Source organism: Phascolarctos cinereus, unplaced genomic scaffold (genome assembly GCF_003287225.1).
Source record: "Phascolarctos cinereus isolate Bilbo 61053 unplaced genomic scaffold, phaCin_HiC Scaffold_726;HRSCAF=1367, whole genome shotgun sequence".
NCBI classification, from domain to species: Eukaryota; Metazoa; Chordata; class Mammalia; order Diprotodontia; family Phascolarctidae; genus Phascolarctos; species Phascolarctos cinereus.
Window position 1 is genome coordinate 234,002,094 of NW_027556098.1, and position 15,414 is coordinate 234,017,507.

The 15,414-nt window shown below is 37.0% G+C and overlaps 1 protein-coding gene across 1 annotated transcript; it reads left to right on the top strand.

The window, feature by feature from the left end:
• The first annotated feature begins 6,878 nt into the window (after positions 1-6,878).
• ERMN (ermin) lies at positions 6,879-14,312 on the top strand. The gene is made up of 3 exons (XM_021004966.2): positions 6,879-7,380; positions 7,775-7,867; positions 10,685-14,312. Exons 1-3 carry the CDS (start codon positions 7,137-7,139, stop codon positions 11,224-11,226), a joined length of 879 nt encoding a protein of 292 aa, XP_020860625.1. The 5' UTR covers positions 6,879-7,136; the 3' UTR covers positions 11,227-14,312.
• The last annotated feature ends 1,102 nt before the right edge of the window (positions 14,313-15,414 follow it).

Sequence of the window (15,414 nt, forward strand, 5' to 3'; positions counted from 1 at the left end):
CTCATTGTCTTCCACTCCCCCCTGCACCTTCCCTCCTTTTCAATTTCCTTATTATCTTCAAAGGTGCTCAAATCTTTCCTAATTACCCAAGTTTCCAACCTTGGTGTTATTCTTAATTCTTCACTTGGACTCACCCTACATACCTAATGTGTTGCTAAGTCTCATTTCTGTCTTTGTAACATCTCCCCTATATATGCCTTTCTTTTTACTTATACCACTTATGCCACTGCCACACTGGTATAGGACCTCATCATCTCATACTTGGGTTATTACAGTATCCTTATGATTGGTCTCCCTGCCTCTAGTTTTACCCCATTCCAATCCAACCTTCACTCAGTTATCAAAGTAATTTTCCTAAAACAGGTCTGACTCTGTTATTCCTTAACTTTTGTGGGTCCTTTTACCTCTAGGAAGAAAAATAAATTTTCCTTTTGGGAAAATGATAAATGTTGGAGGAGATATGGGAAAATTGGAACACTAATGCATTATCAGTGGAGTTGTGAACTGATTCAACTATTCTGGAGAACAATTTGGAACTATGCCCAAAAGGCAATAAATTGTGCATATCCTTTGATCCAGCAATACCTCTACTAGGTCTGTATACCAGAGAGATCATAAAAAAGGGGAAAAGACTCACAAAAATATTTATGACAGTTTTTTGTGGTGGCAAAGAATTGGAAATTGAGGGGATGCCCATCAATTTGGGAATGGCTTAAGAAGCTGCAGCATATGAATGTAATGAAATACCATTGTGTTATAAAAATGATGAACAAGCAGATTTCAGAAAACACTTGGAAAGACTTACATGAACTGATGCTGAGTAAAGTGAGCAGAACCAGGAGAACATTGTATGCAGTAACAGCAACATTGTGCGATGATCAACTTTGATAGACTTAGCTGTTCTCAGCAATTCAATGATCTAAGACAATTCCAAAAGACTCATGATGTAAAATGCCATCTACATCTAGAGAAAGAACTAAGGAGTCTGAATGAAGATCAAATCACATAATTCTCTCTCTCTCTTTCTTTCTCTCTCATAATTTTCCCCTTTTGTTTTGATTCTTCTTTCACAACATGACTAATGTGGAAATAAGTTTAAAAAATAAAAAAAAAATTGTTGGTTTTCAAAATCCTTCACAACATGATCCCATCTTACCTTTCCAATCTTCTCATACTTTATTCCTTTCCACAGACTCTATAATCTAAAACTAGATTTCTTTTCGTTCCTCACAAATGGCCTTCTATCCCCTGATTCTGTGCATTTTCAATAGCCTCCATGCCTGAAATGTTCTCCTTCTTCACCTCTGCCTCCTGTAAGATTTATCTTAAATGCTACCTTTTGCTGTTGGCCTTTTCTCATTCCTCCCTTCTCCAACCCCAGGCCTGCCCTCTGAGATCAACTTCTACTTAGTGTATCTATTTATATATGTATCTATATATTGTATGATTTTACATATTATATCTCCAGTTATAATGTGAGTTTCTTGAAGGCTGGCACCTTGTTTTTGCCTTTCTTTGTATCCTTAGGTCTGGTATACAATAAGCACTTAATAAATGCTTGTTGATTGACTGGCTTCACTGGCATAAGAATTCCTACCACTGATGAAGTTTGCCATCTTTATAAGACTGTCTTCTAGTTTCTGCAACTGGAAAATTCAAAGCCCAGCAATCAACCTGGTGATTAGCTTTTTCAAAAAACATTACACTGGTTCAAGATGGTGGACACAATCTATCTCCAGTTCTTGGCAATAATAATTGCAATTCATTCTTATAGATCCTTTAAGAGGCCTTTTCTCTTATATAAATATTGTATGGTGGGGAGACCAAAAACTATTATCCCTATTTAGATCAGGAAACTGGGACTCAAGAGAATGTGAATGACTTATCCAGGATGGCACAGCTAGTAAATGTCAGAGTCAGGATGCAAACCAAGATCTGCTAGCACTCTTTTTGTGATACTATGTTGTCCCTCTATTATACTTACTCCAAGGATGATTTTATTGTCCTCCCCCAGTCCCTGCATTGGATTATAAGCTTCTTAAGGTAAAGACCACTTGTTTTTCATCTTTATGTCATGTGAACCAAACAAGGCAACTTGTACATGGCAACTATAAAATAAATATTTTTTGTATTGAAATGAATTGAGTTATTGTAAATTTAATGCAGTTGTGTTCAGTGCTCATATTTGGCAGCTAGTGGTGCAGTGGATAGAGTACTGTGCCTGGAGTCAGGGAAACATATCCTTTTGACTTCAAATCTGGTCCCAGACACTTATTAGCTGTGTGACCCTGAGCAAGTCCCTTAATTCTCTTTGTCTCAGTTTCCTCATCTGTAAAATGAGCTGGAGAAGGAAATGGCAAACCATTTCAGGATCTTTGCCAAGAAAACCCTAAATGGGATCATGGAAAGTCAGACATGACTGAAAATGACTGAACAAAAGCAACAAGGGGGTGGAGGCAGCTAGGTGGTGCAGTGGATAGAGCACCGGCCCTGGAATCAGTAGGACCTGAGTTTAAATTAGGACTTAGACATAAAACACTCACTAGTTGTGTGACCCTGGGCAAGTCATTTAACCCCAATTCCCTCACCCAAAAAACAAACAAATGAACAATAATAATAATAACAACAACAACAAAAACACTAACAAGTTCATACTTAATGCCCATCTTATATGTGACCTGATATCTGATTTGGCTTTTCACGAAAATATTGGAATTACAGAGGTACTATAAAAGAACAAGGACTCAATTTAGAGCTACAGCACCTGGGTCCAAAATCACCCTCTGGTGCTTATTACCCATTTGTCCTTTCACAAGGCACTTCATCTCTCTGGGGATCAGTTTTCTTCCCCATAAAATGAGGGGAACTGGTCGACGTGACTTCCAGCCTTCCAATGCTAACTCTATGATCTTTCTATCCTCAACTTGAGCCTTGATTCTAGTTAACTTACAACTGAAAATTAGACATTTAAGGGATTTCATGACCTAGCTACATTTTGGGGGAAACCTTTCCTTTCCTTATTTCTCCTCCCCCAATATAGCTTTAGTTTCACTGCTGACTTGGTTCCAGTGACCTCTTTCCCATTTAAGAGAAATGATTGTGAAAGAAGTCCAATTTTGCATCATTAAGTAATCTTTCTTTGCATTCCTCCCCCACCTCAAATTCCATCACCACATGTGAGATATAATAACATTTGAGTTTAAATAGTCATTTATGCAAAAAGTGGTGCATTTTTTAAGCTACAGGTAGTAACAGGCAATGGATTAGCAAATTACCTTTTTACTGAGAGTGCCAGGTGGTCTCTTTGTTAATTATCTTTTTTTTTTGTCCTTATTGATGCCCTCATATCAATGCAAAATAAAATAAAATAAGCTTTCTGCTACCCCATACTTATCAGAGAAATTTAGAAGTTGTAAATTATTGACCTGGCCCTTACCATTCTATAGGACAGTACGAAAAGTTTCTTGTAGATTTGAGCGCATGCTGAGAAAACAGTTTGAATCTTTTGTCAACCCTGCAAATTAACTTGGAATGTTTAGAAGCCTGGAAAAAATATCAAAATGTGGCATTTTAAGGGAGCAAGTTGCTAAAGTCAATCATATTTTTTTTCTCTATAAGGCTACAAATGCAGAGATAGGGTGAAGGGGTAAAGAAAGGCATGTAATAAATAGCCTTTATATAATAACATCTAGCATCTATCTAGCTATGTATCTTAAAACATTAAGAGGTGCAAAGCATTTTACAAATGCTATTTCATTTTAATCATCATGACAACTTGGCAAGATAAAGGAATATGAGCCTTAAGTTGCTTGTGTACCAAACTGGATTTACCTTTCCCAGAAGAGTTTTATTATAAAAACTGAGGTCAATGAATCCTGGAAAATATGTTTGGCCTAGGAGAGACAGAAAACTTGGATTCAAATTCTGTCTCTGTAACTACCTGTGTGATCTTAGACAAGTTATTTAAACTCTCCTTGGCTTCAGTTTCCTCATCTGTGAAATAAGGAGCTGGAGTAGAAAGTCTCTGAAATCCCTTTCAGTTGTATATCTGTGATCCTGTGAGACATCAAAAACCTGAAAGCCAAGTGTGGGCCTCTTAGAGGAATGACTAAACAAAATGTGTTACACGAATGTAAAAGAATAATTTTGTGCACCAGGTAACTGTGTAAGACTATACGTTCTGGAATAGTTCTCAAATTGCATTGGTATGTACATTTGCTACAGCAATGAAGTCACAGGTATTGGTTATGTGTATATCTATCTATGTGTGTTTGTATTGAGATATATATATATATATATATGGATATATATATATATATATATATATATATATATGTATATACATACAGGTACAGATAGTGCCATAGGGCAGCTAGGTGGTGCAGTGGATATAATGCTGGACTTGAAGACAGGAAGACTCATTCTCCTGAGTTCAAATCTGGTCTCAGACACTTACTAGCTGTGTGGCCTTGGGCAAGTCACTTAATCCTCTTTGTCTCAGTTTCCTCATCTGTAAAATAAGCTGGAGCAGGAAATGACAAACCACTCTAGTATTTTTACCAAGAAAACCCCAAATGGGGTCATGAAGAGTCAAATAAGACATAACAACACACAATACCATAAGAAATGATGAACATGAGAAATTCAGAAAACCAAGGAATACACACACACACACACACACACACACACACACACACACACACACAATAATGTAAAGGAAAACAAAACGTGAGAACTCAGTTAGGTGCTCTGAACCATCTCAGTTCCAGAGGTTTGATGGTTAAGCACACCTCCCTCTATTTGGTAAAGAGGTCCAGTGTGAGGCATGTGCTGCTGGACATGATCATTGTGTTAAATTCATCAACAAACATTTATTAAGCACCTACTATTTACCAGACAGTGTTTTAATTAAATGTGTTTCTTCATTACAAAAGAAGATGTTGCTGTGGGAGTGGTAAGATTATTGAGAGTCGACACAGATCTAAGAAAGCAAAGCATTAACAAAACATTTCATTTTTTTTCTTTAAAGAAAGAACCCTAGTTATAGAGTCTGAGGCCACAGGCTTAAGTTCTGGTTCTGTTACTTACTCTGTATGTGACTTTGAACAGGTCTTTTCCTCCCTGTGGCTTTTAATTTGTTCATCTATAAAAGGAGGTTGCACTGCAGTCACTAGATGACATTTATGGTTTCTTACAGTTTTAACTCTACTACTGACTAACTCCTCTACTATGAGATGCCAAATCAAATGGTGGTTGATTGAAAAGAAAGGCATTAAAGCCATTGAAACTACCTTTCAGTACATGTTGTTATGTTCAGTTAAACTCCTTAGTGAATGAACAAGCATTAAGTGTTTACTCTGTGCCAGGCACTATGCTAGGCACTGGGGATCCAAGTAGAATGAGTGAAACAACAAATGTATTTACAAACACATCATAAACAGAGTTGATAAATATGAGTATGTACAAAATAGCTAAATACAGGGTAGTTTGAGAGAGAGGGCCCCTGCAGTTTGGGTGATTAGGAAAGGCTTCATGCAGAAGATGATTCCTAAGCTGTACCTTAAAGGAAGAGAGGGAATGCAATGTAAGGAGGGATTATATTTTAGCCATGTGGAATGTCCAAGGATGCAAAGATATCTTTTACATCTCCTTATCCCTTGTGGAAGAATGCACCGTGCCATATACAGAGTGACTTATATAGCTGTTGAACAAATAAACAAGTAAATGAATAGATAATGTCAAAATGAACTCTTAGAAAATTTCAGAGAGGCTACTCCATATGCAAGCTTTTAAAAGACCAACAGAATGTCTAGTCCCAAGGACTAGATATAGGACTTAAGGAGTTCAGTTTGTTTCAATTCCGCAAATGTCTATGAAATACTCAATGTGTGCAAAATGCTTTGCTAGGTGCTGGAAAGTTTTACAAAAGGCACAAATATCTGCCCATATAGACCAAACACCTAAAAGGCAAGTAAAATTCACTAAGTGCCTTTTGTACTCTGGGCACTGTGCTAGGCCTGGGGATATAAAGACAAGTCTCTTTCCTTAAAGTGTTTACATTCTATTGGGAGAGTAGATAGATAGATAGATAGATAGATAGATAGATAGATAGATATAAATATATTGATATATATATATATATATATGATATATTATATAATGTTTGTCTATGTGAATATATATGCACACATTTATAATAGATACCAACACCAAATAGACAAAAATAATAATAGGTAACATAGAACTTAAAATTTACAAAGCACTTTACATATATCTTAATGCATTTGATCTGCAAAATTATACTGGTTTTTGGGGGAAAGAACTACCTACCAAAAATGTGACTTGAATTATAGAATCTTTGGTATTAGCCTGTAGCTAAAAGGAATAATGTTAGGGTAAGAATAGAGATCCTTTTCTGAAGCCCCAAATCACAGTGTGTATAGATGGCTGTGTAGGCCACCTATATACAGAAGGCCAACATTGTGTAAGCTGGTTTTATTCTTCAGTGGTCAGGAAAAGAAGCTATTGTCTACTCAAAAGCATCTGAGGTTTACTAGAACAAAACCTGCCTGGAAATATTAAGCTAGTTCCACAGCACTGACATGACTTAAGGTGGTCATTCTTTTTGGATTAGAGCTGTGGAACAATTGTGGGTCCTGTTACAAGGGGAAGAACAAAGGACTATTATAACACGGGGACACAAATCTTGCTTCATTCCAGGGCCGGCCATGTTGGAAAGCACTTTCTGCAGGCTCACACAAAAGCCTGATTGCTTCAGATGTTTACATAAATTAAAATATTGCTGCTTAATTAGGCAAGTGGGAGGCCCAAGCAACAGCGAGGGTGCCGATTGGCTTGTTTGGTGCAAAGAAGAGGTTGTTAAATCTCAGACAAATCCTAGCTTTTTCCTTCTGTATTCTGGTTTGAGGGAGGATACTTTAAGGGAAAAATAAAGAAGTTTGTGAAGCGTTGGAGAAAAATACAGTGATAGGCAGGACAATTTTCAACCTATGCTCCTGGAATTGCTAAGAAGATTCTAGGATTTTAAAGAAGGAATCAAATAACCTACCAAGGGGAGCTATTCCTTTTACTTATCCCCAAGAAGTTCCAGATTAGTTGGTCTTTACTGGAAAATCATGACAGAAGTTCCAAAGGCATCCAGTCTCACTGAGTACAATGGGGACATGTCACCTGAAAAAGAGACCACTGAAATCAGCGATGAGGTTTTCACTCCTGATGACCTCAGCAAATACCATGGCGCAGATGTAAGTCTCGAAGATTCTATCTCCAAAGGAAATCCAGAAGAAAGCAAATATTCTCAAGCAAGCATGATCTGCAGAGATTTGACTTGGTCCTTGGAAGAGAAGAATCATAGAGAAGGTAAAGTATCATTCAAATGACTTTGCTTATTTCAGTTTGAAAACTTGGGGGCACACACGCCACCTTCTTTTACACTTTGTTCGAATAGTAAAGAATGTCGTGTATATGAGAACTCAAGCAACTTTTATAGCCAGGTGATTCAGAATTTGACCACTTTTCTATGTTAACTGTGACAACATGCCTAAGGACGTCAGAGTGAATGTTTCTATAATAAGCAAGGACATTTGAAGTCAGATGAGAACTTAAATAAAATGAATTTATCGAGAAATTATTTGGAAAAGGAAATGTGACCTTTAGTCATAATAACAGAGAGCTACCTTCTTGGCGCTTTTCAGTAACTTTAGTTCCATTTTAACTGTCATAACTCTTGTTTCCTTCTTGTATCTTTCTTAAGAACAAACAGAGGAGGACAACTTTACCGTTCATAAGAGAATAGCAAGTTTCTCCCTCAAGGAAACAAGAGCTGATGAAATGACATCAGAGGAAGGTAATGAGAACTCACACGTTGTACACAATATTCTCTGACTATATTTATGGAACAGCTTTGCATGGGCTATTGGAGGGATATGTGGGTGTATGCGTGGGGGAGAAAAGCAATTTAGGAAATGCATCCAAACTCTTGAGACTGCTGGAGGCAGATAAGTCAGTCATAATTTATCAGTCAGTTCCACCTTAGAAAACATCCCAGGGAGTTCAAGACCCAGATTGCATGGATTAGCACAGCCGAACAAAATGTTCCATACTGGAGGGGTATGATATTTGTCCATTCAACTGACATTTATTTTTCATTCACAGTCTCAAAATCTGTATCATACTTCCAATGGAATGTAAATAGGTCTTTAATTTGGCTTGATCTACAAATCTAGAATTGACATGTAATTTGGAGTAACTGTATACCCATAGAATTCTGTGGAAATTTCAGGGGTTCTTGAGGATCAGCTCAAAATAGTCACATAAATCCTGTCAAATAAAAATCTTAGAATGATCAGCTTCTTTGTGGGTGGGAAGATTAAAAAAATATCACCATACCTCATATTTCAGTGCCAGGTGGGCACTGAATCCTCTAGGAGCCTCTCCTGTTTAAGCAGATATCTATATTCAAGGCATGCTCTCTTTTAAGTGCACAATAAAATCTATTAAGTAGTCTTTCACAGACCCTGACTCCCAGACACCAGCATGTTTATCTCAAAGTTGCAGGAAGCTTTTAGTGCCTAGCCAATTTATCCTAATTAATACTTAGGACCCCACAGGCAAAACACTGAATAGGCCATTTGTTGAGAAATTAGAGCCTCATTTAAAATAGAGATGTGCTAACAAGGACACGGATGTGATAGCATCTAAATGTAGCCTACCACATTTTCAGGGGTGAAGCAGCATATTATGGGCTGTCTGAGATGCTGGGAGGAGTGACATGCACCTGCCATGAACCTGAGTGATGACTGGAGACAGTGATTGTTCTTGGGAGGAGGGAAGAACTTGCACCACACTGTGGCTTAAGGAAGGAGGAGAGGCTGCAGGAAGCAGAAGCAACAGGAAGGCACACTCATCTCAGAGTTAATCTGAAGGTTTTCTATCCCCTCTAAGAGGGAAGATAGCTTGCCATGAAAAGGACTCAAGTACTTGATTATCAAGGCAATGTATCCATAGCAAAACTAATTTCTAAAGACTTTGAACTTCTGTTGAATCCACTCTTCTAGCAGATTACTCATCTTGTAGTTAACATTCTCTTCTTCATCTTCATTCTCCCAAGGTTCCAAATATTCAGGCTACTTGGATGGCAGGGAAGTCATATTTGAGAAGTGTATCTCTTTCTGAAAAGCTTTGATTGGAGAACCTCATTGGAAGCATTATATTGCTATTTATTGACTTTAACATTGGCCTAATAAAATAAGAAAGCAATATTTGGATTTGTAAACTAGGTGTGTTCTTGACATTTCTCAAATTATCTATTTTCTTTTTTAGGGGAATGCTTAGTGGTTTTAAATTCTAGAGGTATAGATTTTTTTCTATCATCTTTTCTGGGGAGAAAAGTCTATATTAGAATAAACCTGCAGAGCAATTATTGCCATAGAATTATAAATAAGAAAATGCTAAAAAATGTTCAGGAAGAATGTAATTTAAAGCCATGGAGAAACTTTCCTCATGAGGGAAAAAATCATGCTCTAGCCATTGTTATGGGAATGGTGATTTCCCCCCCAGGTATTTGGGGAGGGAGTAGGGAAATAAGATAATAAGGAATCACCCTGGAATGGGGATAATATCATAGATTTGGAGCTGATAGGGATCTCCACTTTTATCTAGTCTAACCTCTTTAGCTTTTTGACTGAATTGACCAAATCAATTGGCTGTTTTGGTATTATCTGGATACATCCCAATTATAACAGTGAAATCAGCTAAAATGTGGCTTCCCTACAATATAGTATTACTGTTTCAAGTTGAATTGGGCATTAGATGTGACTTCAGGCTAGCTGTTGTGGATGACTAAAATTATGGACTCTGTAATTTTACTCCATAGACCTTTGTACACCTGTTTCAGACTCTTGTACCCAGTTATTTTGGATTAGACAGGAAGTAATGGGGTACAGGGAGAAGAGGGCCAGCTCTACACATAGAGGATCCAAGTACAAGGTCTGCCTCTAGTACCTTCTAACCTGTGTGATTTGGGACAAGTCACTTAACCTCTCTGGGCTTCAGTTTCCTCATTTAGAAAATGAAGTGAGGGGGTTGGACTATAGATATCCACTAAGCTTCCTTCTAGCCACACCTTTATGATTTTATGATCAGTTATGAGAGGAAGAGCCAAAACTAGGGTTGGGTGAATAGGGCTTATCCATAAGGTGCTCAGTTTAGAGGTTTTTGACAGTATTTTTAGCCCTTCAGCAGATAGAAAGAAAAAAACCAAAACAAAACAAAAAACAGCTTAGCATCTTGTTAGCAAGAATAATTAGTAAAAATAGGAAGCTACCAGATGGCACGTTGGGGTTAGCTCCTTCCCTGCCTCCCTACAGCAGCCCATGGGGTTATTGAAATGTTTGTTTACTTCAAATGAATAGGGTCTTTGTCTCTCCTTCTTGGGACAGTGCTAGAATGACTTGTGGCTTTTGCACAAAATATCCTAGTTATAGCTCAAGTGGGTGTCTCTTGGTCGGGAGTCTCTGGGAATAGAAGTGTGCAAAACCAATTTAAAAATCAGTATATTTCTCCTACCCTTCCACCCCAACTAGACTTTTGAGGTACAACAGATAATAACAACTAGGTATTTTAGAGTATAGCACATCTCATCTCCCAATTGATTTTGCTACAGGACTTCAGTGGGAGAAGATTCCTTCACGTGGAAAATTCCAGGAAACAACAAGACAGAAGGAAAGTGGCACTGAGAATCTTCTAGAAGGAAGAGATGGTAGAATTAGGAAGAACGAGGAATTCCAGGTAGCAGAAACAGAAGCCAACTTGAAGTGGCTGGGATCTCAGCAACCCAGCAAAGATGGAATGATGATGTCCAAACAGGATGAGGAAATAGAGGATGGTGAGCAGGAAATAGATAATGAGAATGAGAATGGTGATGACGATGATGATGATGATGAAGATGAAGTCCGGCTGATAGAATTTAAGAAAGGAAATGGAGGAGCTTCTCACGTCAAGGAGGAAGGCAATGATGGCGAAGACTCTCCTCTGAGCAGCCCCAGTTCACATCCTGTGACACCAGAGGAACTGCCAGCCTTGGGGAAGAAGAATGATATTTCCAGACATACTTATTCAAGATACAACACAATATCCTACCGGAAAATTAAAAAGGGAAACACAAAGCAGAGAATTGATGAATTTGAGTCCATGTTGCATTTATAATTTACTTCCTCAAGACATTTCATTGCCCATGCTACTTGAGTCATCTTTTTTCTCATGTATAATTTCATAATATCTGGTGGAAGCTTAACCTCTCGTCTTTCATTTGAAAATTGGGCACAACTAGCCATAGGAAGAAAACTCCAATTTGGTCATCTTAAATCAAGCAGCATTAGATTTCTTCACTTACATAACAGGATTTATACAGTTTAAAACTTTACTAATGCATTGTCCTGTACACCAAGTGCCACAGGTGAATCTGGTAATGATCTGGCTGCATAATTGGGAAGGGTAGGAAGTGAAGTAACCAAAGGAACAAGATGGCTCTGCAAGGCTATGTCTCTGTCTTGAAGTCTTTCCAGTTGTGAATCTAAAGAGCTTGGGAAGCCCACAACTAAACTTCAGAAATTTATAGCTGTTGGATAGTTCAAATGAAGCACATTGTTTTATAGAATCATTTAAAAAATCTTCAAGGCCTCCTTCTCCTTTCCTCACATTGTCCTCCTGTGATGTGAAACTGTTAGCTTGGACTTTTGAAAAGTGAAAATTCTATATGCCCAGTCCCTTCGTGTTACCATTCATTGTGTCCCTTCACTGGAGGGGCTGAGCAGCTGTCAGCCGGGAGAGTTCCGTTTGGTAAATGTTGGTATTATGTTCACCATTGAATCCGTCTCATTGTAAGGCTGATGTATTGGGACAGGATAGAAGAGAAGTGGGCATCAGACCAAAGAGCTGCATTGAATGTTTTCACTTCTGTGGGTGTGTTTTTGTTTTGTTTATCTAGGAAATCTTTGCTAGTAGTTACATTTCTTTCAAACAAAGATGAAAATATTAGCATGATTAAAAAAAAATAAAACCCGTCTTTAGCATTGTGCCTTCGCTCATTAACATGGCCTTCAGAAATGTTCCAAGTAACTCAACTCAATTTTACTATTTACCATGACAGTGGAAATAATTACCTTAACATGTTTTTAATATGGTACCTGAGTGAATATTTTCAGTGACATTTTTCACTGATAGGTAAAGCTAATAACTGAAAGAATATTTAACTTATTAGTCTTCAGTTGCTCTATTTGCCCTCCTCAAAGTTGTGTGAGGGTGCAAGGTTTCAAATTGATCAGTAAATCAGGTGCGTATGTGTGTGTGTGTGTGTGTGTGAAAGCAGAGACCCAAAGAGCATCTCTATTAATTTGGGGCTATTTCAATCCTGGGTTTAGGGTTTTTTTTTTTTACTTGAGGCTTCAGTAAACATAATCCTGAATTTTCTGCTCCATGTAATGGCATCTCTTTTGGGGCTGCTGCTTAAAGACAGTTCCTTATTGTTTAAATGTAATACAGCTCTCATTGTTCAACAATTCAACAATTTGTTTATCTCCTTTTCAGTTTGGGAAAATCCTAGGGTTTGCTGCATATAGATTCTTGCTTATTTATGTGCAATCAACCCTGATTCATTTTGATTACATTTTTATTGAGTCCTTGTTTTAAAACAAAGATTTATGTAGCATTATGTGCATTTCGAAAAGTGGATTCAGTGACTACACAGACTAAATTGGTGACCACAATCCTCTGTTTATCCTTTAGAAGATGGCATATTCCACAAAACATTCAAATGTCCTCTTATTTCAATAATAAATATTTCCAAAAGCCTTTATTAAGCCTCTGTCAGGGTCAGGCACCCTCCAAGATGTCCCAAGATATAGGTCCTGATTTCAAGGAGATTATGATATAATGGAACTGGTGGTGAAGTCATAGGGTTACAAATTTTGAGCTATAAGGGACCTTAGAAGTTCTGATTTATAGATTTATAGCCTCAAACATAGGACGAGAGTTGGGAGTAATCAGGGAAGGCTCCATAGAGAAAGTAGCAACTGATTTGAACCTTCACAGAAATCAGAGTTCAGGGGGTCCTTTAGGACTGACTTCTGGAAATAGAATAAATAGTTTTTTGCACCTGATTTTGGGATTTCTGGGGAAAAAAAAATAACAGAACCAGACCTCCATTGACAAATCCAAGTGGAGACCTAATTAATTACATGGTAAGCTTAGGTTCTGAATTACTGCATTCAAATTCTGGGGAATAAATGATTCCCACAAATTACTATTTCACTTTTTAGCATGATATAATACTATTCTTCACGTAAAAGGGCAATGTTGCTGACCTATCATCATTAGGATATGAATATGGGCTATTCCAGTAGTAGTGATTGATTTGTATGGAACCATCCTCATATCTATCTTTGTTACCACTAGCACTTATTTGTGAAATGATGAAACTGAGTTTGTGGACATGGAACAAAACAAAACTCATATGGAAGTCTAAGTCATCACCTTGGCTTCTTTAGCTCTGTGCCCTAACCACTGAAGATAACCAGCTACAGACAATTTTATCTATTGATGTCTAAATGCAAGATGTGTGTAACTGGTGAATTTTTAATACTTCTCCAGATTAATGTGGTCTTGTGGGTGCATAGGTCATGCTATTACAAATGCTTTTCTTCTATATCACTACTCATTAAAATAGAGGAACTACTGCTATCTTTGATTAAGTCCATCACTTTTAGTGACAGTAGGTGATCAATAGGTAACTTACATGTGTTTGACTTTCTTTAGTCAGGAAACCATAATCTGGTAAGGAAGGCATCTCACTTTGAAAACCTAGAATGAAGAGAAGAAAATCTCCTCCACTTGGTCCCTTCTAGCACAAACTGCAGGAACTAGGAAGAAAAGCTCTTGGTTTCCATTGGAGAAGGAAAGCTGGCTCACCCTGGGCCTGCTGATATTTCTAATATGATTTAGAAACTGGAGCAAACATGAATTAACCACAAACAATGTTTAATTTTCTGTCAATATAAAATCTGCCTCATCAAATGCTATCATTGAAAAAAAAACAGAAAATATCATTATATTAACGATTCAAATAAAAAAATGCTTTGTTTACTCTGTATTAGATAATGTATGTATGCTTCTGAATCTAGATCTTGGTCTCTTTGCTAGCTTTTTAAGGTGTTCTATAATGAATTATCTTCTCAAACTCATCGATGATTGATAGCTAGAAAGTATTATGTTATCTCATTAAAAAATTCACATCATTTATTTTGAATAGGCTCTTTTATTTCTGTAGAATCATATAAAATTCTGAGGCTTAAAATATGTCTAGTTTATCAAATTGTAGTTTACACACATGACAGAGTCCTATTTTGTAGAAACAGTGAAAAATTATCATAGAAATAAATTTTATTCCTGATTAAAATACTTAACATCTTTCTGCTCATTGAATTAATGGATTTAAACAACATTGAAGTTTTAATACTATTCTCATATGCTCATTTGCAATTTATAATACCTTTGGACTATATTAAAATAGTTTAGTTTTTAAAGTGATGGAAGGAAAAGCATTTCAAATGAGTAATAATAGAAGTGTTTTGGGAAAAGGATAAATTACTCAACTAGCATAAAAAAGAAATATACTTGGCCATATTATTAGAGTAACATATGGGCCCACTCACTGTTCTGGAAAAATCAGATAAAATTAGAAAAGTAACAAGACTAAATAGCGAAAGGGGAACCACTGTTCAAAGAGAGAAGAGTACTGTAATAAAAATAAATATGGCAAAATGTATGTAAATGACTGGGAGAGAGCAATAGATGACTAGTCTATATAACCAATGAAGACAATGAAGATAGCAGTGATAAATATCCAAAGCTAATGCCATAGTGATTTACATGGAAAAATACAAAATCAAACACCTAAGTGTCTGCCTATTGATGGAGTAACTGGTTCATCACAGAAAATGTCTAGAATATTTGGAAATCTTTCACATTTGCGTATGCTGTGATTTATTTATGACTCAAATCACTGGGAACAAGCAAAATTGTTGATTTTGGAAATCCACAGTTCAACTTTAAACTCCCCTTTAGCCAATAGGTTTAAACTGATTACTACCTCCCTAGTCCATTGAAATGTTTACTCATTAACTGAACAAAGTTTACTCATTTGTGTCTTACCTTTTTCCTTCCCACCTTTTAGGGAAAATGAGCTATAAAATACCCTCTGAAATAAGAACATGAAAGTGTGTGTGTATGGGATGTACATTATATGGTTACATAGCTCTCTGTTTGATTCTATTCAAGGAAAGCAGCTTATCAGCTTGAATAGGGACAAGGAAAACGGGGGAGTTGGCGCCATCATCA

Bases quoted from the DNA above. Each gene is read 5' to 3' on its own strand.
- ERMN (XM_021004966.2), top strand. From the start codon at position 7,137: ATGACAGAAGTTCCAAAGGCATCCAGTCTCACTGAGTACAATGGGGAC. The intron at 7,381-7,774 runs GTAAAGTATCAT...ATCTTTCTTAAG, and splicing joins AGAGAAGAATCATAGAGAAG to AACAAACAGAGGAGGACAAC. The intron at 7,868-10,684 runs GTAATGAGAACT...ATTTTGCTACAG, and splicing joins TGAAATGACATCAGAGGAAG to GACTTCAGTGGGAGAAGATT.